The 24496-nt window shown below is 43.3% G+C and overlaps 1 protein-coding gene across 1 annotated transcript in view; it reads left to right on the top strand.

The window, feature by feature from the left end:
- ANKS1B (ankyrin repeat and sterile alpha motif domain containing 1B) overlaps positions 1–24496 on the top strand; it is a 757754-nt gene that overhangs the window by 123326 nt on the left and 609932 nt on the right. Inside the window, exons 4-6 of the mRNA XM_034778452.1 lie at positions 536–832; positions 7024–7099; positions 9047–9148. Of these exons, the coding sequence (XP_034634343.1) occupies positions 536–832; positions 7024–7099; positions 9047–9148 (475 nt within the window). The remainder of the gene's footprint in view (positions 1–535; positions 833–7023; positions 7100–9046; positions 9149–24496) is intronic.

The raw sequence follows: 24496 nt of genomic DNA, 5'->3' as shown, positions 1-24496 counted from the left end.
GCCACAAAGGTTTATAGTTGTCTTTAGCAGCAATATTTATAGTGAGATGCTAAATGATTAAAATGTTATTTAAACAATTTTCATTTTCCAAGTTTTCTCTGTGTTTCTTTACTATCTTAATAAACTTTGGTTTTATTTCAAATGACCCATTGTGGCAGGGCAGACTATTAAGTAAGTGTGCTGTTAAAGCATTTCTCAGCAAAAGATCTTGAACTGTAATTTCAGAGGAAGCTGGGTCAAGAGAGAGATAACAGGTCTCAGCAGATGGTCAGGGGCAACAGGCACTGAAATTCCTTCCACTAGCAGTGTGGTAAGGAAGATAGCTGGGGCCAGAGTGGGCAGAGCTGAATTGCTGGAGGGTCACCAGACTTGGCTAGAGACATTCTTGCTAAATTAGTAACACTTTGGTAGGTTTGTTTCCCAGTGTTTAAATTGAATCATATTTCAAACCTTTTATTTACAATGGGTTAGTAAAGGCAGAGTTAGCATTCTGTGTTGTTGAACATGAACTTCTTAAGATTTTCTTTTTTAACAGAACAATGAAAATGAAACGGCTTTGCACTGTGCAGCTCAATATGGACATTCAGAAGTAGTTGCTGTTTTACTGGAAGAACTAACAGACCCTACAATAAGAAACAACAAATTAGAAACTCCTTTGGATCTGGCAGCACTATATGGGCGTCTGCAGGTAGTGAAGATGATCATCAATGCATATCCAAACCTGATGAGCTGCAATACTAGGAAACACACACCTTTGCATCTTGCTGCACGTAATGGCCACAAAGCTGTTGTACAGGTGCTACTAGAGGCTGGAATGGATGTCAGCTGCCAAGTTAGTGTTCTATTTTCTGCCAGTCTTTATATATAAATGAAACTCCCAGTCATTTCTGTTTTAAAATACATTTATGTGGCATTTTTAAAAGAAATCATGAAATTCTGCAAGGTCATGTATAAAATAAACTAATATTTACAATCTACGGCATGTACTTAACTGGATACTATAGCCCTGATTCAAGAAAGTGTCCCTTGCTTAAATCCCATTATTTTAAAGTTAATCATGTGCTTAAATGCTTCCCGGAACCAGGGGCTATGAAATTAATTGTATAGTATGGGCCAGATCCTCATCTGATATAAATTGGCATAGCCCCATCCTCAGCTGGTGTAAATTACTTTACCTCCCTTGGCCTCAATGGCACTATGCTGATTTACATCTATTGAGGCTATGGTCCTTTGTGCTAAACGGAGTATGGAAGCGAGACAATAAGTTTGCCTGAGATTTTGCTTTAGATATACAGATAATCAGTTTATTCAACATACATAGATATGAAGAATATATAAGAATGCTAAAACACAACTTAAACAGAGAGCTGTTGGCAAGTTCAACTGCATCCACTGGTTTGCCTGCTTCACTAGACCTCTTTGGTTGTCACACGTTTCTAACTCCACCAGTTAAGTGAAGGTTGCCTTGGAAGCTGTTTTGTTTTGTAGGAATGGTTAGAGCCACATAGCTTCAGTTTCCAATGGTCTGTCCAGCTCTAAAGACAAAGATATGGATGCTCAGGAGTTGAATTTTCTGATTTCTTATTACATAAGCCTAGTACAAAGCAATATTCACTGCACCAAAATTGTACTGCAACAGATTCCTGAAACTTCTGACTCAACATAATTATTTTCAGTAGCATACAATTTCATATGTAATAGGGTGCCAGTTTTAAATAAAAAACTACAGGGAGGTATAATATATACAAGACTATAGCAATAAACCATGTACATCCACTCTTCAATGCGGGGAAATGATCTGGCTTCTAAGTTAAAGAGTAGGAGTAGAAATGTACTGTTTGACCCTTTCTTACCTAATATATGTGATTTCTCTTGTTTTGTATGGCAGGACTACGTTTGGGGTAAAATAATGTTTTTACTTCAAATATAAAATTGCTTGCTGGCTGCCAGGATTATCATTTTTAGTTACACTATTTGAAAGTAAGAAAGCTAGAGCAAGGAGTAACACATCCCTCCAAAAAGTATTTCTGATTATATATCTCCTTTTGCATCTCCAGAAAATGAATGGGGAAGAAACAGACTGAAAATGCATTAATGCTGGCTTGCATAAGAAATAGTATTTTGCTCTGAAAATCATCCCTGTTGTAGAGCCATATATATCAACAGAGTTATGTCAAGGATGAATTTTTATCCAATATCTCTACAAGATATGGGATATTCCCTTGTTATATAATGAATAATTTCACCATTGTTTTGAATTCTCCTAAGTCAATTTTATACAGTTTCACCATCAATATAATATGTATTCACTTTCATATAAATATCTAATTATAATGTACAAAATACTTTATTGAAAACATTCTTCAGTTTATGCCTACTTCACCCTTGACCCTTATTGTTGCTGATTCTCAAACAAGTTAATGAAATTTCTTATATGTGATCTCTCATTTTAAATCAGTGCTGTTTTTGAGCATTTTGCAGATGTTGGAGTGTTCTACATGATGTCATACTAGAAACACTGATGACAGACAGTGTTTAAAAGACTTTAGTTTCTTAGTTTTGACACTTATCCTCTTTTAAATATAGGTTTTACTTTAGTTTCTTGCTAGCCTTTGTATAATAACTCACCTGTTTTTAGTGAGGAATGAAAAATACTCACTACTTTTTAATGTCATTTTGTTTGCTGTCTATGTTAGAATCCTACAATTGCCTTTATCTTCAGGTGCTCTAATTTTTCTTAACCAGTTTTGAAGCTACCCTTAGTTTGTTTCACTTTCCACGTTATGTGCTGGGTCAATTTCTGTTTCTGCCATGTTTGCTCTTCACTCCATGGTGAAGCATTTATTTATTTCCCCAGCAATATCCATCTTCTCTGTCAATAAATTCCTTTCATTCTGCATCCTGGTACATTGCCAAGTTGGATCTGTCCATATTCTTAACATATTACTTCTGTAACCTCTGAATACTTTTTTGTTGATAATTACTATCAGAACATTAAACTGAACAGAGCATACAATACCAGTCTGTTACTTAAAACTGAACTCAGCTGTTTTAGTATTCATTAAATTGCTCTGCATCACTAATTGGGAGAGAACAATATAAAAAATGTAACCCCATGTGGTAAATTAAATTGTACATGTTCATACTCTTTAAACAAATTCAGCTTTATCAGCAGTAAAGAACTCTCAGAATGTAGAGACACAATTATAGAAGTATCTGCAATCTTCTTTGTGTTTGTAAACATTTATTTGTGTAAATGGAAGGTTTACTTTAGCCATTTTATTAATCTCTTCTGTACTCCCTGACCACTTTTAATCTTAGCAAATATTTGGGCTAATAATAGACAACATTTAATTTTGGATTGAATTAATCACACATTTTATTCATTTCCCAGGTCTTTCCAATGTCCTTCAGTCTGAAATTATTTAGAAGTGGGCAATACAAATCTGCTTCAACTGTTTATGCTTTGAAGTTTTCATTTTAATTGAAACATATGAAAAATACACAGGTTTTGGTGAGTGATAGACTTTGGGCCCTTAGTCTTAAATGACATTGCACAGTACAATGTGTTCCATGCAAGGATTATTTGCATAGTTGTGAAGGCCCTTCATAATTTAACTACCTCTGTTTATCCAATCTGTTTTCACCTTCCCACTCTGTTTCATTAATGATGGCAACGTCCATTGCCTGTAAGTCCATTTCTCCCACAAACACCTATGCCCCAGCCTTTTTTCTGCCACTTGTATGTGGAACACACTCCCTGAATCAACTTGCAAAGCTACCGCCCTGTACTTTAAATCATCTCCTCCAAACCACATCCATAATAAACTGCCTAATGATAAGAACTGGGCACGTTGCCTATTAGAGATTCATTAAAAAAATCTCTTCTTTACTTATATATTAAAACTAGGGCTGTCAAGCGATTAAAAAAAATAATTGTGATTAATCGCGCTGTTAAACAACAATAGAATACCATTTATTTTAAATATTTTTGGATGTTTACTACATTTTCAAATATATTAATTTCAATTACAATACAGAATACAAAGTGTACAGTGCTCACTTTATATTTATTTTTGATTACAAATATTTGCACTGTAAAAAACAACAAAAAAAGTATTTTTCAATTCACCTCATACAAATACTGTAGTGCAATCTCTTTATCAGGAAAGTTGAACTTACAAATATAGAATTATGTACAAAAAACCTACATTCAAAAATAAAACAATGTAAAACTTTCGAACCTACAAGTCCACTCAGTCCTACTTCTTGGTCAGCCAATCACACAGACAAACAAGGTTTGTAACAATTTGCAGGAGATAATGCTACCTACTTCTTGTTTAGAATGTCACCTGAAAGTGAAAACAGGCATTCGCATGGGACTGTTGTAGCTGGCGTTGCAAGATATTTACATGCCAGATGTGCTGAAGATTTTATATGTCCCTTCATGCTTCAGCGACCATTCCAGAGGACTTGCTTCCATGCTGCTTGATAACAATCCAAAGCAATGCGTACTGACACATGTTCATTTTCATCATCTGAGTCAGATGCCACCAGCAGAAGGATGATTTTCTTTTTTGGTGGTTTGGGTTCTGTAATTTGTGCATCAGAGTGTTGCTCTTTTAAGACTTCTAAAGGCATGCTCCACACCTCGTCCCTCTCAGATTTTGGATGGCACTTCAGATTCTTAAACCTTGGGTCGAGTGCTGTAGCTATTTTTAGAAATATCACATTGGTACCTTCTTTGCGTTTTGTCAAATCTGATGTGAATGTGTTCTTAAAATGAATATGTGCTGGGTCATCATCTGAGACTGCTATAACATGAAATATATGCAGAATGCGGGTAAAACAGAGCAGGAGACATACAATTCTCCCCCCAAGGAGTACAGTCACAAATTTAATTGGCGTTTTTTTTTAAACGAGCATCATCAGCATGGAGGCATGTCCTCTGGAATGGTTGGTGAAGCATGGAAGTGGCCTACGAATGTTTAGCATATCTGGCATATAAATACCTTGCAACGCTGGCTACAAATGTGCCAATCGAATGCCTGTTCTCACTTTCAGGTGACAATATAAATAAGAAGCAGACAGCAATATATCCTGTCAATGTAAATAAACTTGTTTGTCTTAGCGATTGGCAGAACAAGAAGTAGGACTGAGTGGACTTGTAGGCTCTAAAGTTTTACACTGTTTTGTTTTTGAGTGCAGTTATGTAACCAAAAAAAATCTGCATTTATAAGTTACACTTTCACGATAAAAAGATTGCCTTATGGTACTTGTATGAGGTGAAAATTGAAAAATACTATTTCTTTTGTTTATCATTTTTACAGTCCATATATTTGTAATAAAAATAATAATATAAAGTCAGCATTGTGTATTCTTTATATTCTGTGTTGTAATTGAAATCAATATTGAAAATGTAGAAAAACATCCAAAAATATTTAATACATTTCAATTGGTATTCTATTGTCATAAATGCGATTAATCACAATTAATTGTTTTTAATCTTGGTTAATTTTTTTGAGTTAATCACATGAGTTAACTGTGATTAATTGACAGCCCTAATTAAAACACTTAACTAATAAAAAATCTTGCAGCTCACAAGTGAGCCTGCAAATTGTACACCTAGGTGATCTTTGTATTGTGGTGTTCCTGTAAAAGTTATAAAAGTTTTCTTTTCCGTCCCTCCCGCGTTGTTTTCCATGACCACCTGTTATGTATTCTCTCTGTTTAGCTATAAACTACTTGGAGCAGGGACTGTCTTCTACTATATACCTAGTACAATGGGGTCTCAATCCCGATTAGGGCCTCTGTATTTACTGCATGGAAAACTGAAATCAGTGGATTCACTCCAGATTTGAATGATGTAAATGAGAGCAGAATTTGGTCCATTGTGCTTATGAAATATGATTGGCATCCTTTGCACTAGATATTACTTTAGGAGGATTTCTAGCCACACTAATAGTGCTCACTTTTGGGGTAGTATATGCTCCAAAAGGATATAAAAGCCTGCAGGGAATAAGACAGAGAAAGTTAACTGTAAGTCTTGACCTTACTTGCTATAACATCGAGAATAAAAGTGTGCTACTATATTTGCATTATCAGCTGTAAAAGAAAAAGGTCTTCACATTTGACACTTTAAAAAATTCTGTTTTATTTCAAAATAATGCCATAGCAAGAGATATTTCCAGTTTTTGCCATTTATGTGGAACTAAGTTTCTTGCTATTGTAAATCTGTGTAACCCTCAGTGTTAAGTTTCATGCTGTGTTGCCCCTGAAAGGAATATGGTTTGTGTCACAAGACTGGTACATTCTTATAGTCAGGAATAACAAAAGTCAGTAGTTTAATATACAGAATAAAAGTATTTTTTCATTGAAAATCTTTCTACCATAACATAAGAGAAACTCACAACACTGATACCCCTTTCTACTCAAATACACCCCTCAAGAAAAGTAAAAAAGAAACAACAACAGATTTAAAACACACACACCAACAAATCTTTCCCTAAGTAGAGTTTTTACCTTGAAAATGGAGAAGAGCCAGAGATTCCCTGGGGTCCACTAGGGATTTCACTATTGCTATTGATTTTGTATGGAAGGCACCCAGATACTTTTGTGATAGGCAGTAGTATGAAGATAGATTAATTTACTTACCTTAAGTTTTGTTGTCAGACCTGCAATTTTTACTCAGGCAAAACTCCCAGTGATTTCACTAGGAATTTTGCCTAATAACTGCAGAATCAGGGCCATGTTTATTTACTGCATCTTGTTTATTTACTGCATCTTGTTTTTATATGGTTATTAAGTGATCTTTATCATAGAACTTTCTCTACTCTTGTATGTTGCAGCCCTGTATGAATGATTTTTAATAAATATTATTGGTAATTATTCTTGCCCAGACAACAGTCTTTTAATATAGTTAAAAGAGCAAAAAGTAAATGTTCTTTGTCTAAATATATTACTTTTTGAAAGGATTCCTTGGTACGTTAGTGTTTTTAATTCATCAATATTGTTCTATTCCAGACAGAAAAGGGGAGTGCACTTCATGAAGCAGCCTTATTTGGAAAGGTGGATGTAGTACGCATTTTGCTAGAAACAGGTATACCACATTTCTCATGTGATTTCTAGACTATCAAGTGTCCTTCATATTTCTGATTTCAAAAAGTGCTTTCTTTTTGATCTGCTGTGCTAGCCTAGATGCTTGGGTATGGTTCCTCCTTGCCAGTAGGTAGAGATTGTATGTATGTTGAGAATTTTTGGTGATGTCAACTTTGCATATTAGGGACTCATCAGCTTCCAGAGAACATGGAGTAGATCACCGAGACTTGGAAAGTTTCTAGCTGCACACTGGTGTTCAGGTGCTGCTGCAGCACTGTGTGATGCACTAACAGCCTACTCATGCAGTGAGCCAGCTCTCCTTCCAGGAAGTGACCATTCTATCTGGCTTCCACATACAAGACAGACCCTAAGTCAGGTTCTTCACCCATCCAAGTGGGTAGCAAACCAGGAAGTAAAACAGGTACAAGGTTAGGCTGAGACTATCTTTCCTACAAGAATCCCTCAATTGTGAAGGAGTCCCAAGAAGGGCAGATTCCTGAGACCCCCTTAATTGTAAGGAGAGTTAGGCAGATCAAAGCAGATCTCTCTCCTCAGAGGATTCATGCTTACTTCAGATGGATTGTTAAAGAGTTTCCCCCTGCTTTTTCAGGTACCTCTCACTCTGGCACCCTACCTGCCCCAGGGATTCCAACTCATCCTACAAGCCCCTCAGTGTTTGAACCAAGAAATCCTCTTGTGCAACCTAGCAACACTACCTATGCCCCTAAAGCTCAGAACTGTTTGCTTATGAAATATGATTGGCATCCTTTGCACTAGATGTCACTTGAGGAGGATTTCTAGCCACACTAATAGCACTCACTTTTGGGGTAACATATACTCCAAAAGGATATAAAAGCCTGCAGGGAATAAGACAAAGTTGACTGTAAGTCTTGACTTCACTTGCTATAACATGGAGAATAAAAGCCTTCCTCAACTCTTGTATTTACATATACACAGGGTGAAGCATGTATGACAGTCTAAATTAACTTTATTTTAGATTAAGCAAATACTACAGACAAGAAGGAACAAAAGTAACATCTCTACTCAAAGACTCAATGTTTGTGTGACTCAGTTCATATCAAACTAGAGGCAAATTTGAGAACAAAATGTCTGTTGTGCTGTACACACAGGAAGAGAGCCAAAAATGTATGGATTCAGCACTCAAAAAATAAAGGACATCAGCAACAAGTCCCCCATCCCTCTCCATCCACAGGAGCTCTGATGATCTGAAATCTGGGGTGGTTTGTGTGGAATAGGCTCACTGTTTGAATATAGTCCAGATATAGGTAGCTCTATTTTGCTATGCCACCTAAACACAAGTTTAGCCTTAGCAAAGAGAATGTGTTTGACTTTGTTCTAGTGCTCATGTGCTTGATACCCAAAGTGTTTTGTAGTTTCTATAAGGGTAGAATGCTAGTATATTTGTTGTTGATGTGTTGGAGCATCATTCAAAGAGACCAGAGATAAGGTATACACAATGTAACCTTATATACCTTAACTCTTTGTATCCTGATTTTCAGAGGTTTAAGTTTGTAACTCTCCACATTCTGGAAGAGTACAAGGCACCATTGGGAAACCTTAACTTTGCATTAACAAAGTTTTTGGGTATTTAATTTGTATGTGTGTGTGTGTGTGTGTGTATGTATGTGTGTGTGTATCACAACCCAACTCTCCTTCTCCACTACCTCTCACTACTTGGCAACAGTTACTCTGACCACAGCATGCAGTAGTTTCATATTAATTCCATCATTCCTCCTGCATCATCTCCTCATTGCTTGTCTCTCTGCCTATCCAACATAGCCTGATTCTCCCTTCTCAGCTCTCCTCCATAGGGAGAGACAGGTGTTAGTAGCCATTTTGCAAAGCTTGATGTACTACATTTATAAAGTGAGACATTTTGGGTTACATCTTTCTCTTTCCACAGTACATTATCGTTTTTTTATTTCAGGAATTGATGCCAACATAAAGGACAGTTTAGGTAGAACTGTTTTAGATATCCTTAAAGAACATCCATCTCAGCAGTCACTACAAATTGCTACACTACTTCAAGGTAAGTCATGTTAAATCATATACTAATCATATGAGAGATAAATTAGAATAAAGTTACAGGTAAATTAAAATGTATACTATTCTATTCTTGTGTTACTTCATGACTTTCTTGTGATTAAAAAGACTGCAGTTCATGGTTATTGTTTGGAAAGCACACACATTTCAATGGTCACATTTTGTTGTACCATGTTTAAAATTTCACCTTTTTCTCCCTCTGATAACAAAATGTAAGAAGTCACACTTATTTGATATATCATTTGCACTTAATATAACTTTAATATTTGTAAAATTAACTTTTGGTAATATCTCACTTCAGTTTTATTGTTTGTAGTGTTGTAGCCGTGTTGGTCCCAGGATGCAAGACAGATAAGGTGGGGTAATATCTTTTATTGGACCAACTTCTGTTGATGAAAGAGACAAGCTTTAGAGCTCCACTGACTTGAAGAAGAGCTCTGTGGAGCTTGAAAGCATGTCTTGTTCCACAGAATTTGGTCCAATAAAGATATTAACTCACCCACCTTGTCTCTACCAATTTCATTAAAATTTATTACTTTAAAGTACTGCAGAACTGGTTGGTCAGTACATTAGTAGTAAAACTGATTGAAAGATGAGGAAGCCAGGCCCGTGCCAGTGTATGCAATGCCAGCACTGAGTCGGGGCAATCAGCAGTCTTCACCAACTCAAGCTTTATCTCTGAGAGTTTGTGCTTCACAGGATTCCTGGCTGGCTTTGTGCTGGACACTGAGAAATCTCAATGGGGTGCATACGGAGGGTCTGAAGATACTCCTCACATTTCCTCAATACACAGGATGACATCTGCAGGGAAATTTGGCATCCTTGAACATCACTGTTGACCTTAAGGCAGGCAAAGCAATGAACATAGCTGCCATTATGGGCATAGTTGTTACACACAGAAAATTTGAAACCTCTGAGCAGCCTTTGCTCCTTTAAATACTTGCCAGAACAGATTGCATGGCAGAGCATCAAAAAAAACATTAAAACGGATTTCATTCTTTTTGGTGTTTAGAATTCAGAGCAGGCATTGATGCATCAAAAGACATGAGAGACACTGGAATGCCCTTATTCAGGGGCTGATGTACCAAGTAAAACAAGGTTTCATAGTTCAGGAGCACTTTGAAGAGAACTGGCTCATGCATGGAGCTGAGGTTACAAGAGTATGGTTCTAAGGAGATGAGACAGGCACCAGGTTTGACACCAAAATGCCAGAAAAAAACCACAGGAGTGAATGTGCCAAGGTATGCACTGGGATGCTAAAGCATAGGCTGAAGTGCTTGAGGCAACCACTTAATAAAAAAATATATGCAACCATACAGAATTGAGCATGTATGGGTAAATACGAAAAGAATATATTGATCTTCAGTAACATAGTTGGAGCAATGCAAAAATGAATTCTCCAACAGGGAACTGCTTTGCCAATTACAATCAAGAAATGAATGGAACATTCAAAGGTCAATATTTATACTTGGCAAATGATAGTCTATAACATTCAGTTGCAGGGTCAGGCTCATGTTCCACCCTTCTACAGCCATCCTCTCTAGGGTCAAAAACGTAAATAATTGAAGGAGTTCCAGCAGTCTCATTCTAAGGAACTAAGATCCAAGAACAAGAATCCTGCTCAGATTATAATATCACTGTCATCAGCACAATTACAAAATTTGCTGCTAATTGGAGATGGTCGAAATTTGAAATTTCAACAAAAAATGGAAAGAAAAATGTAGATCATTCAAGAAGAGGATTTAGGTGGCATGGGACCTTCACGTTAACAGCACCTGCTTGAACTGGCCTTGAGGCCTGAGCCAGTACCAAGGCCTTCTTTGGGCTACAAATCGCCCTCCGGTTCAAAAAGTGCTGCTGCCTTCTGTTCTGAGGCAGGGGCCTCTCTGAAAAGGCACAGGAGTCATTCTTCATTGTCGCAACAAAGAAGAAGTTGAGTAAGACCAATCGGGAGCACTATCGGTCCCAGGGAAACCCTTCTGCCTCCCATAAGAAGAGCATGGACTGGCACAGGGCAGCTCTGACATGTGGGATGGCACAAGTGCCTCTGAACCTCCCTCAGTACAGAGCAGGGAGGGCAGATACCCCATACCGTCAATTCCAATTCTGGCCTCTGGGCGTCCATTGAGTCCAGTACCAACGGGAATGATGCCAGTGCTGACAGTGTCAGTGACATCAGTGTATCAGGTTGCAGAGGACCTATTCTGCCTTGGTCCCATCCTCACATTCTGGGCTTCAGCCGCCAGAGTGGAGAGGTCAGGGCTTGAGCCCTGTGGGGTGGAGGGCTTGTGGCTTCTGCCCCAAGTGGCAGGAGGTGGGGCTCAGGGCTCCAGGATTCAGCCACTGGATTGGGGAGCGGGGCTCGAGGCTTCAGCCATGAGGGACTGGGGACTCAGGACTTTTGCCCCATGGGGCATTGGGGCTTGGGGCTTCTGTCCCGCAGGGTGCCAGGGCTTGGGACTCCGGGCTGCCAGCATTAGCCCCGCAGGGTGCAGGGACTCAAGGCTTGTGCCCCATGGGGTTGGGGGGCCTGAGGTTTCTGACCCATGAGGTGGGAGGGCTCCTGGTTTAGCCCAATGAGGTGGGGGGGCTTGGGGCTTAGGGTTCCCGGCTTTAGCACTGCGGGCTAGGGTGGCTCGGGGCTTCTGCCCTGCGGAGTACTGGGGCTCAGGGCCTTCCACTGCACTGGCAGTCGACTTTGCTGTTCTTGTTCCCTCCTATCCTGATCCTTCCCCAGTTCATTGCCCAGGCATGGCCAAGGCAGCACTAGTTCTTGGACCTTCTTGCTCTGTTGGTTCAGTTTCACAAGCCAATTCCTCTCCTTCCTGACCTCCTCACACAGTACCGTGGCCACACCCAGCATCTGGCAAACAGCTCCCTGCACCTTACAGTGTGGCTGTGAATGACTGAATGAGGAGGAACGGCATAGCTGCTATCCAACAGGTCGAACTTAACAGTAGGAAGCCTTCCACTAGAATCGCCTACTTGGCAAAGTGGATAAGGTTTTCTAGGTGATCCTTGGCCCGTGGGATCCATATGATGGGGGCTTCCATCCTGGATATCTTGGAATACCTGCTACACCTGCAGGAATCAGGCTTGGCATGCAGTTCTCTGAGAGTTAACTTGGCGGCGATATTTACGTTTCATCCTCCGATGCAAGGGAAGTCGGTTTTCTCCAACATCAGGGTGATGAGATTTCTGAAAGAAGTTCTGTCTACATCCTCCAATCCAAGAGCTGGTCCCCTTGTGGGATCTGAACACTGTGTTAACAGGTCTAATGGGGCCTCCCCTGGAGCCCATTGCATCCTGTCCGCTGCCTCTCCTCTCTCAGAAAATTGCATGCTTGATAGCCTTTACCTCTGCCAGGAGCGTGTGAGTTACAGGCCCTGATGGTGGGGCCTCCTTAATATGCAGCTCTCCGGGGACAAGGTTACACACCAGCCATACCCAAAGTTTGTATCCAAGCAGGTTTCTCAGTTTCATTTAAACCGTGTATTTGCCTTTATTTTTCCCCAAGCCACATTCTTCCCCACAGGAGCAAAATTTCCATGTGCTAGAGTATAGACACTGTCTAGCCATCTATCTGAACAGGACTGAACAGATTCATGCTTCGCCTCGCCTATTCTTATAATTTGCAGACTACATGAAGAGACAAATGATCTCTGCACAGATGGAAAATGTCTTGCATCAAGACTGCATATGAGATAGCATCAACTGTGTCTTGCAGCAGATATGAGTGAATTCAGAGAGACTGCAGACAGCATCAGTGGCATTCCTCAATAACATTTCCATATTGGACATTTGTAGGAAAGCCACATGGTCATCTGTACATTTACGGACCATTATCCAATCATTCCTTCTCCCAGAGTGGACACTAATGTTGGAAGAGTAATCCTGCAATCCTTACTCAAATAGACTCCGAGCCTGGCCTCCAGTGTGAATACTGCTCACTAGCCACCTACTTGGAATACACATCTCCATTTACTCGAAGAAGAAGAAATGGTTACTTACTGTAACTGTGGTTCCTCAAGATATGATGCAGACGTGTGTTCCACAACTCCCCCTCTGTCCCCTCTGCATTGGAATCTTCCTCTGGACATTCAGTGCCAAATAACTGAGGGGAGTCAGGGCGGCACCACCTCATATAGCCTGGTTCTACTGGCATGAGGTGTGAGTGCCTCCCTTCTACGGGTACTGCTAGGCAAAAGTCTCCACCTCCAGTGTGCAAGGCACGCACACACCTACTTGGCATACACTCTACATCACATATTGAAGAACCACAGTTACAGTAAGTAATCGTTTCTGTTCAGGAGTGAAAGTCTTACAAGATGTTCTTCCAACAAGTGAAAATCACTTATCTATAATACTGCTTCTCAAGGAACGTAATCTTGAAGGATTCTCACATACTCATCCACCACCCTTCAGGGTCTGGAGTTTATCTTATTTTTCAGCTGTCTTGATACTTGCACCGTGTTTTGATTTTTTTTCTTTGAGGCGTATTTTTAAACACAAGTTGATCATTTTACATTGGCTTATCATTCTGGGACCATCACCTGTTATGCAGTTGAAGGAACATGCAGAATAACACTTGAGAAAAGAGCAGCGAAAGTTCTCTGTTTAAGGATTCTATTATTATTATTAATATAACCTAGAAGCCTAGTTATGGACCAGGATCCCATTGTGCTAGGCACTGTACAAACACAAAACAAAAAGATAGTCCGTACGGTATCAAAAAGAGCAGTGTCAAATCTAAAGACAAGAAACAACAGTTGCATATAGACAGATGGGGGAGTACCAGAAAAACAATGAGATAACATGGATCAGCATGATAGGCAGTGGTTTCAGCACATCAACAATGTAGCCATTGTTAAGTGTTTTGTAGGCATCACAGAAAAAAGAGTTTTAAGGAGGACTTTGAATGAAGATAATGCATTACTTTTACAGACATCTGCAAGGTGCTCCTCCCAAGCTGGAAGGGCAGCATGGGAGAAAGTGCAAAGGTGCTTATTTGAAAATTTAACAAAAAGATGACTGGAGGCCAGCCACACCCATATGTCTCTTAAGCTATGTCTACATTATGAGCAAGAGGTGTAGTCACAAGGTCCATTCCTCATTGCTGGACCTGTTGCCTCCTTCTGGTTAGTCTGGGGATTAGCTCAAGGCTCTTTGCACACCATGGCTCTGGCTCTTCTTCCGTCCCACAGCCCCTCTCTCAGCCTCAGGAACTGCTACATCCTTTTCATTACTCAGCCTTCCATCTAGGTTGCTCTTTGTTTCCCCCTTCCAGGGTGGGGGCATATAACTGTTCAATAGTCCAGCTACTTCCTCAGTGGTGAGTGTGGGGAACCGGGCCTGCCCACTATTCCGGGTCCTGACCCAGAGACCATATGGATAGCAGTCTCTTGCTTCGACTCTTTAAATTCTCCCTATGCTGCTATGTCTCCCTTTGCCACTTCCCCATGGCCCCCGGACCTTCTTTGCCCTTGCCTCAGGGCATTCAACTGCCAGTCCCAGCAGCCAGCAAGGAGCTCCCTCTTGCTCCCTGGTTCCTGCCAGTAGTTGCTCTATCCCAGGTGCCGCAAGTCTCTCAGCCTGCTAGAGAGACAGTCCTCACTCCTTGACCTCTCAGCAGTGACTGACTCTGCGCTGCCCTGCAGCTCTTCTTATATGGGCCTATTGGCCCCAGATCAGCTGCTTCGTGCAGACCTTCTCTGATTGGCTGTGCTCCACACAGCCTCTCTATGCTACTTGGAGGACTCACCTCCACTGCTCCTTTCTGGGGCATGGTACGGTAGGACCCCAGGGCCTCCCTTAACCCCTTCCACTCCTGTGTGGGGTGGACACCCTATCAGAGGTGTGAATCCCTTGCTTTGTATACACATATTCGTGCTAGGAACTGTAAATTGTGCTAGTGTGAATGTAAATAGCAACATAGTGTGAGTGTAAATAGCAGCATAGCTGCAATAGCACATTTAGCAGGAGAAGAGGCAAGGCAGAGCTGAACCACATACAAACCCACCTGAAACCGGTGAGTATGTACTTGGCACAGCTCAGCCATGCCCCTGCTGCTGCTTCCTATGCTCCAGAGGCTACACTGCTTTGTATTTTAGCCAGTGTGAGTATGTGTACACAAGCAGAAGAATCACATCCCTAGTTCATAGTGTAGATATAGGCCTTCTCTTACATGAATAAAGAGAAGGCCTGTCATTCTTGACAAGATCATGGTACTCCTGCAAGAAGGTCTCCAATATTTGAAAATCAAAGACGAAAGTTTCTGTGGGCACGGTGCCCTCTGTTATCATGCAACCATTCCCAAAGTGGCTTTTGAGAATTTGTGTGTCTAAAACAAGTAAAAGATGTTGCATATAAGAATTTGGAAGAGATTCTAGTAGTGGTTGTGATTTTTTTACCTCACAGTCTTTTCCATCATCTTGATTAGTTCAAGCTCTTGCAGTGATAGTTTTATTGTGTCCCTCATTTGGGGTCTTTGTTTCACTTTGTGTTCAATATTTGAGGCTTGGGTGGTAGAAGAGTCTGCCCACATCTGCAAAAACATCTGCCCATTTTGTGCTAGAAAGAAAACTGATTAAATCACTTGCAAAAACAATCAAATACAAAATGACCAAACTCCACATCTGTTTAAGTATTCTGTTGTAGTTATTAATCCTAGATGGATTGATTAGAAATGACAGTTCAATTTTTAAATATTTCTCATATGCTAGATGGAGTCATTTTCTGTGGTTTGTATAGATGTGAGTTGCATAGAACTTCAGAGTTAAAACAAAAATTGGAACTACTTATTGCAGTTTAGTTGTCTTCACTTGCTGCTGAATAAATGCCTTTGTAGGCATTCTCCATTCAAACAATAAAATATCAGGATTTGCCAAGTAAGGCCAGTTTACTGGATATTTATTCAATGGATATAGAAAAATGATATCATTAAATATTGAAGTAGTTAACAGTGTTGGCATTTAGGGAATTATAATTAGGCTTTGAAGATGAAAGGAATTCTGCCAAGGCTGGGAGACCTAAAATTAAACCAACCAGCTGTGTTTTAGTTTTAGCACATGCTAATATGACGCAGGTGCATGTTGGACCATCCTGTAACTCTTCTCTGCAGCCTTCCCTATTCTATATTAGAATCCTTCTCTTTGACTAATTCAGGCAACAGCATTCTTGCTATTATGAAAAAAGGAGAGAGTAAGCAGGCAGATCAGAGAAATGACAAAAAAAGAATGTGTTTTCTCACAAATGCAAAGAAAATCAATTTTCTTTGGCTTGGTGTAGGATTATACAGTACAACAGTGAGGCTTATTCTACACCTCTTACCCTTTACTCTCATTGTAAACAATAGGACTGCTTCCAGAGTAAGAGACTGTGCAACATGAGCAATGGAGGGCAGAATGTGTTCTTGAAATTGCAGATTTCTTTAAGTTGCAAATTCTATGTATTATTATAATGATTATTATGGTGATATTATGGAGATAGCTGTGCTTACCTTGTTTTATAAGTGCTTTGAGATCTACTGTGCTACAGGAGATAATAATAATAATTAATAATAATATCTATTTTCTGTAGTGCCTAGGAGCCCCAGTCATGGACCAGGACCCCATTGTGCTAGATACTGTACAAACACGTGACAAAAAGACAGTCTCTGCCCCAAAGATTTTGCAGCCTAAGAACTTGTCTACATGAACAATATATTTGCGGCATGCTGGGGTGTGAATCTACTCTGCATTAGCCTCCCGTGAACTAATTGTCCATGTGCACCCTGCTGATGAGCATTAATGTTTGTTAATGTGCTTTGATCTAGTCCCATTTCAAAGAGGATTAGCTTGACAGTTCTTTTTTCAGCCTCTATGTAACATAATGTGTGTATGTATGTGTGTTTATGTGTATACACACACATATATACAAGTATCGGGGGTAGCTGTGTTAGTCTGTATCCACAAAAACAACAAGGAGTCTGGTGGCACCTTAAAGACTAACAGATTTATTTGGGCATAAGCTTGGGTAAAAAAACACTTCTTCAGATGCATGGAGTGAAAATTACAGATGCAGGCATTATATAATGACACATGAAGAGAAGGGAGTTACCTCACAAGTGGAGAACCATATATACAGCGAGCGAGCGAGAGAGTTGAATTCTTAGTGTTGTTAGGATAGTTAATAAGTTTAAGTTCTGTTAAAAAGGATTTTCTTACTTGTCGTTTCCCTGTTTGTGGGTTTTCTATTCACGGTACTGAAGTATACCCTGGTCACTGGATTTCAAGCTTCTTCCTCCAGGCCTGTGCAAGTGAGCAGACCTGCTCAATAGCTCCTGAAATGCTTGAGAGAGGCAAACACAAATGACTGCCAGATTTGTAAACTGTCCAAGCCTAGGACGAAGGATAGGGAGGCTAGGCTGAAATTCCTGTTAATGGAGATGGTGCTCAGGCAATCATTGGAGCCGTCCCAGTCTGACTCAGCTTCAGTGTGAAGTTCACCTCCAGGGTTAGCAGAATCACGGCATCATTCTCCCTTGCCTGTACCAAGAAAGAAACACAAGGCTTCCAGATAGGCACTTACCAAAGGAAGATCTACACCCTCTAAGTCTGGTAAGAGCATCAAGAAGGAGTGGAGTAGAGTGCACCTGCAACCTAGGCACTCCTCCTCCAAATCTGTGCCTACGTTGGCACAGTTGGCTCTAATGCCACAAGGGACACTGTTGAGTCCAGTGCTGAAAAAGGTACCATCAACTTCTTCAGCACCGCAACAAGAGACTATCTCAGTGCTGACCACTGAGGCTTTTGTGGCAGCAAGCAACCTGCTTTGTCTCACCTGCTTTGGTCAGGTGATTCCACCTCAGGTACCACAGTTGCCTGCTTCTTGGACAAGCAGTCTCTCAGTACCTTCCAAACGGAAGCCTGCTATGATGGCATCCCTCCGCCCATCTCCTGGCCCCTGGCACCAACTGGATCGGCTCCACCATGGTCAGATGAAGGTGAATGCTCCTCATCATAGTTGAAGGTGGGGTTGTATATATCTCAACCCCAAAGCAGGACCCACCCGTCTCCGCACAGCTCCTCTCTTCCCAGTTACCACCATGATCCTTCAATGGGAATGAAGCCTGGGCAATGAGGCCCTGCCCTTGGGGGTTTCCCTGAACATCCAGATCTTTCCCACATCATGCATACTCACTGGCCTCATCTAGAAGGGCCGAGTCTACTCACTGAGCAACTCTGTCCCCAGAATCCAGTAATGGTCATGGTACAGAGCATCAGGAGGAGGTTCCAGAGTGACAGCAACAGCTGGTAGAGGAGATTTTAACTCCCTCCTCCAGTCTTGGCTTCATCTTTGTCCTCGCCAGACAAGGCCCTTTCGTCTGGCACAACTTCACCTCCTCCTCATGATTTTAAAGTTTATCAGGAGTTGCTAAAAGAGAGTGGTTGCAGACCTAGATGTACAGGTCAAAGAGGTTAGGGAATCTTCACATCACCTTGTCACGTCACATCACATTGACATTTTATCATTATTGGGTCCCTCCAGGATAACTCTGTCAATTACTGAGGTGATAGAGTCTACAAGGCTCTATGGCAGTCTCCGGCTTCATTGCCTCCCACCTCAAAAAGAGCAGAAAGAAAATATTATTTGCCCTCCCAAGGTTTTGAGTACCTCTGTACTCACCCACCAACAGGCTCATTACTCATGATGGCGGCTAATGAGAGAAAGTGTCATGGGCACCAGGCTACCACCCCAAAATACAAGGATGCTAAAGAACTGGATTTATTTGGCAGGAAGACTTATTCAACACAGCAGTTGTGTATCACTAATCAACAGGCTTTGCTGGGGTGGTACAATTTTAATTTATAGGGCTCCATGGAAAAGTTCAGAGAGCTGCTTCTGGAGAATGCTAGACTGGGTTCTCGTCCCTAGTCAGTGATGGCAGGCTAGTCAAGAGAACATTGCTGAAGGTGGGGCTCGACGCTGCAGAATCAGCAAGTAGAATCATGGCTTCTTCTTCGAGTGCTGTCCTGTGGTGACAGTGCATCCTGGCACTATAGGCACCGTTGATCGGAGATTTTCAGTAGCAGTGCCTGGTCGGAACGCACGCACTCAGTTGGTATCTCCCTTCTCGTTGGAATCTTCCTGAGTGCGTGCGTACCACACCCTCCTCATTTACTTCTCAACTGTCCTCGGCTGAAGACGGGACTCGGAGCAGTGCTGCCTTTTCTTTCCTGGTCTCTATAGGAAACAGTAACAAAGAACATAGAAATAGTTATTAGTTACATCCCAGTTGGTTCCCTTCCCTTAGTATAGTTACATAGTTAGTTACTTAGTTTAAAAAAAAATTTCACCTCAGGCTTGTCTCCCGTTGAGACACTCTCCCCGACCATTTCTAATTCACAATGCCAGGGGTTTCAGGATTCAAAAGGTGTGTTTCCTGTCAGGACTCCATGCCAAGGTCAGATGTGCACTCACATTGTGTAAAGTGCCTCAGAGAAACTCACGTCCCCGCAAAGTGCCTCCATTGCATGAGCCTCAAGTCTAGGGCTCGGCGCAACAGGGACCTGTGTCTTAAAATGCTGCTGATGGGGAGAGGTAAACCGGCTCCCACACACTCCCCAGCGAGATCTGAATCAGTTGGAGTGGAGTGGAGGAAAGAAGAACAACAGTCTCAGAGGAGAGACTTTAACAAGGTTAGGGGCTCTCCCACAGGATCCCTACCCTCTGTGCTGACAGCGCCAAAGGCAGACGCCTCAGCTTTTTCTAACACCTCAGCCGCAGCTCCGACAGAGCGCAGAGGCAGGGACCTGACCTCCAGTGCCGGGAAGGTTCCCGTGGCACCGGTCCCCTCAGCACTGACAATGGATGCGGTGCCGACAGCATGCTCCTCCTTGGCACTGAGAAGAATGTTGGCACTGAGCCTGTCTTCCACCCAGGCACCAGCAGCAAACCCCCTGCAGGGCACCTCCGAGCGGTCCGCGGCACCGCTGTCACTTTCACTTTCTCCTGATAATGCGCTAGAGCACAGAGCAGGCTCAGTGTAGCCCAGGGAGCAGGAGCAACAGTTTCTCACTCAACGTGACCTCTCAGTGCCACCTGAGCCTAACTCTCCGCTCCTAGATACACAGGGCTCACCTTCTGAACAGCCGCTCTCTCCACCTGAACTGGCTACCTTTACTGACAGCAAGCTTGATTTACAGCAGCAGGCAGCTGATTTACAGCTGCTTCTCCTCCTCCATCGGAACCTTTCCCACATCAGGTCACAGCTCAAGGCCACCAGCCTCAGTTTCCCTACTTCACCCCCCTGTGGACAGCACCTGGGTTCTCCTACCCTATGCCTTGCCCTCAGTGGTACCCTTGGCCACATCCTCCTACCAATCATCCTCCTTCTATGCCTCGATCTCCAGCTCTGTCCACTTTTAGGGTGCCTAAGCGCTCTTTTGAGACTGCAAGCTATGCACCATATCCTGACTCACCGACCCCTAACTCTCCATCAGCCCCGGACGGAGCCCTCTTCCCTCCGCCTCCACAGAACATGGACGACTGTAAACAATTTCAAGAACTTTTCAGGAGGGTGGCACTCAGTCAAGATATCCCCTTAGAAGAGGTTCAGGAGACACAACACAGACTCCTCAGAATCCTTCAACTGTCTGTGCCCTCAAAGATCGCGCTCCCTATAAATGAAGCACTCCTGGAACCAGCTGACACTCTCTGGCAAAGCCCAGCTTCTTTAGTACCGACTTGCAAAAAGGCCGAACATAGACCCTGCTAACTTCCTATTTTCTCATCCACCACTGAACTCTCTGGTCATGGATGCGGTCGCACAGAAGACGAAACAGTCAAAATGTCGGCCCACCCCGCAAGACAAGGACCTTAGACGCCTGGACATCTTGGGTTGCAAGGTTTATTTGTCTTCCATTCTACAATTCAGAATTGCAAACTATTCTGACCTCCTCGCCAGCTACAACTTTGATAATTACAATAAACTGTTTGAATTTGCCTACTACATTCCAGAGGATAGGAGAGCAGACTTCAAATCAATCCTGACTGAGGGCCAACTGATTTACAGAACGTCCCTACAGGCATCTCTAGACATGGCGGACACAGCAGCCCGTTCTACTGCAACTGCTGTGGTTATGCTCAGATCTTCATGGCTCTCTGCATCCAGCATCCCTAAAGAACTGCAGACCAAAGTGGAGGACCTCCCTTTTGATAGGGACAAACTTTTCTCCAAAAAAACTGATGAACTCCTTCACACCATGAAAGATTCTAAAGCGACACTGCACACCTTGGCATTCACCCATCTCTTCCCCGCAGACAACGATACCAACCCTATCAAAGACTATGCACACAACAGTATTATCATCCTCAACCCAGACCATACGACATAACTAGGAATCACACTAGACCCCCCTAAGTGCAGACAAAATCAAACTCAAGCAATGATCTCCCGTCCATCGGGGAATAAACAACAATTTTGAAACGTTGGTCAAGGGTCTGCACGACCACCCCTTGAATCTACCGCCTACTTGCCCATTTGGCCACCGCCTCCAGAGTTTCCAACATGCCTGGCAGCGGATTATACAGGACCGCTGGGTCCTCGAACTAGTTCAGTCCGGTTACTCTAGCCCACTTATATCCTATCCTCCTACCCTTCCCCTCTTCAGGGACCATTCTCACGAGCACTTACTTCGCACAGAAGTGGCGCACCTTCTACAACTAGGTGCAGTGGAAACTGTGCCGACACAACATCAAGGAAAAGGTTTCTACTCCCATTACTCTCTGACTCAGAAAAGGACCAGGGGATGGAGGCCTATGCTAGATCTAAGCCGACTGAACAAATTCGTGAGGTTACAAAAAATTCAAGATGGTCACACTGGGCACAATAATACCTGCACTGGATCAAGGGGACTGGTTCACAGCCCTCGACCTACAGGACACTTATTTGCATATATCAATTCATCCAGCTCACAGACGCTTCCTACAATTCACAATCGGTCACAACCATTTCAATACAGAATTCTTCCTTTCGGACTCTCCACAGCGCCGAGAGTTCTTTCCAAGACTAGCTGTGGTCGTGGCTCACCTCCACAAACATGGGATCATGCTGTTCCCCTACCTGAACGATTGCCTCATCAAGGGCGATTCCTATGGCGAGACACTTCCAGGGCCGGATTAACTTTTTGTGGGCCTGGCGCCAAACATATTGGTGGGCCCCCATGTGGTTGTGATGAACCCCTTCCAGATATGGTCCTAGCGTGACAGCACCATTGATGCCATAGTAAATGTGGTATCGCCGGGATGGGGATGAAAACATTATTCAAAACCAAAATAAGATATTTGAAGCCAAACTGCGACCTCCACTCAGCCCCTGGAGAACAAACTGGGCTAACATCAATGTACTCAGAACACTGAATTTGGTTTGTGTGGGAGGGGGGTTGTTAGTTTTGTCTTTTTTCTTTAAACACTCAGGGACTGCTTAGGGCCCTGAACACAAGTGCTTAATTAGCACACTTATGAGCCATATTAAGCCTGGCTGCAGCAGTCAGTGGTGTCACACCTGCATCTCCTCACCACCGCCACCACCTCCTCCACCCAAAGTTATGTTTCCTAAATACATTTTTTGAAAGCTGCATTTTCTACTTTGTTATAATAATGTTTACAAAACTTTGGGGCGGGGTGTGGGGAGGAAAATTGCTGGTGCCCATCTTTTGCAGGGAGAAAGGGCCACTGAAACACACACACTTTACCACAAAGGCTACCAAAATCCAGCCTCAAGTTCCTACTCCAATCTTCACACCTGGGCTCTCCTCCCATCCCTCCTACTGTCCCCATCCCACACAACTAACCCCCTAATAAAGGCTCTCCTCAATCTCCCTGCTATTGCCCACTCCCTACACACTTTCACCCCAAGGCAGTCACCTCCCTCTCTTCTACTACCCCCCTTCTACACACACACACACACACACACACACACACACACACACACACACACANACACACACACACACACACACACACACACACACACACACACACACACACACACACACACATTGAGCCAACCCCCACCTTCAACCCAGACTGTCCCCTCCCTCCCTCTGCCCCCTGCCACACCAACCCCCACCTTAACACCCTGCTTCTCCTACACCCCCCACACGGAGTCACTGCCAGCTCCCCCATCGCACCCGGACTTGCCCCACAACTGTCCCTTTCTCCCAAAACTGGGCTCGTATCCTCCCCTCCCCAGAGTGCAGGGAGGTAGTTTCTGGGCATTCCCACTGGCAGAGAGCGTGGCAGCCAGCACTGACAAGTCCCGCTGTCACTGCTCCCCCTGCTCCCCAGGCACCACAGACAATCCATGTGTGGGGGTGCTGAGGAGGTGTGAGGGGAGTGCAGGGTCAGGGCAGGGGCTCAGGGGGTTGGGGGGGTGCAGGGGTTAGGGTGGGCAGGGGCCGAGGGGTGCTCACGCAGGGGGCTGGAGGGGGTATGCCCCAATTCTAGCCCCTTCCCCTAGGCCTCACCCCGGCTTGTCTTCTCCTCCTCCCCTGAGTGGTGTGCTGCGGCTCACTCCTCCTTGCCCCCCTCTTGCCTGCAAGCCTGATCCAACTGACGGGGGGGGGGAACTCCTCCCCCCGGCAAGACATTTGTAGCACGCTGGGGAAAGGGGCGGGGCAGGAGCCAGGCTGCCAGCAGAGGCTGCCTCGGAGCCGCAGCAGCCTGCAGCATCAAGCTCTGACCCCACGGGGGAGGGGGGGTGGAGGAGAGCGCGCCGGGGCCCCTTTCAACTGTGGGCCCGGCGCCATGGCGCCACTGGTGCCTTTATAAATCCGGTATTGCCACTTCAAGCTACCCGTTTCTCCATCTCCCTCTTTCACAGCCTATGCCTCCAAATAACCATCCGAAAATCCACCCTGACACCTACACAACAGATCGAGTTCATCAGAGCTCATCTCGACTCAATCCAGAGCAGGGCCTCGCTCCCATATCACAGATTCCTTGCTATCACACAGCTCATACACACGCTCTCTATTCGTCCCAGGACACAGGCAAGAATCTGTCTACAGCTCCTTGGTCACATGGCAGCCACCACCTTCGTGGTTCAGTACGCCAGGCTACACATGAGATGTCTTCAGGGCTGGCTCAATTCCAATTTCAAACCCAACAGACACACTTTAGGATGCTGCTAACTCCTCCTCCCAATGTTATAGCTTCTGTACATTGGTGGACAAGACCAGAAAACCTCTGCACGGGGGTTTCCTTCCAGCAATGATCTCCAATGCTCATGCTCACCATGGGTGCTTCCCTAATCGGTTGGGGAGTGCATCTAGGGGGACACAGGGCACAA

Source organism: Trachemys scripta, chromosome 1, assembly GCF_013100865.1.
Source record: "Trachemys scripta elegans isolate TJP31775 chromosome 1, CAS_Tse_1.0, whole genome shotgun sequence".
In the NCBI taxonomy this organism is placed as follows: domain Eukaryota; kingdom Metazoa; phylum Chordata; order Testudines; family Emydidae; genus Trachemys; species Trachemys scripta.
This window is presented reverse-complemented; position numbering and strand designations above follow the sequence as displayed.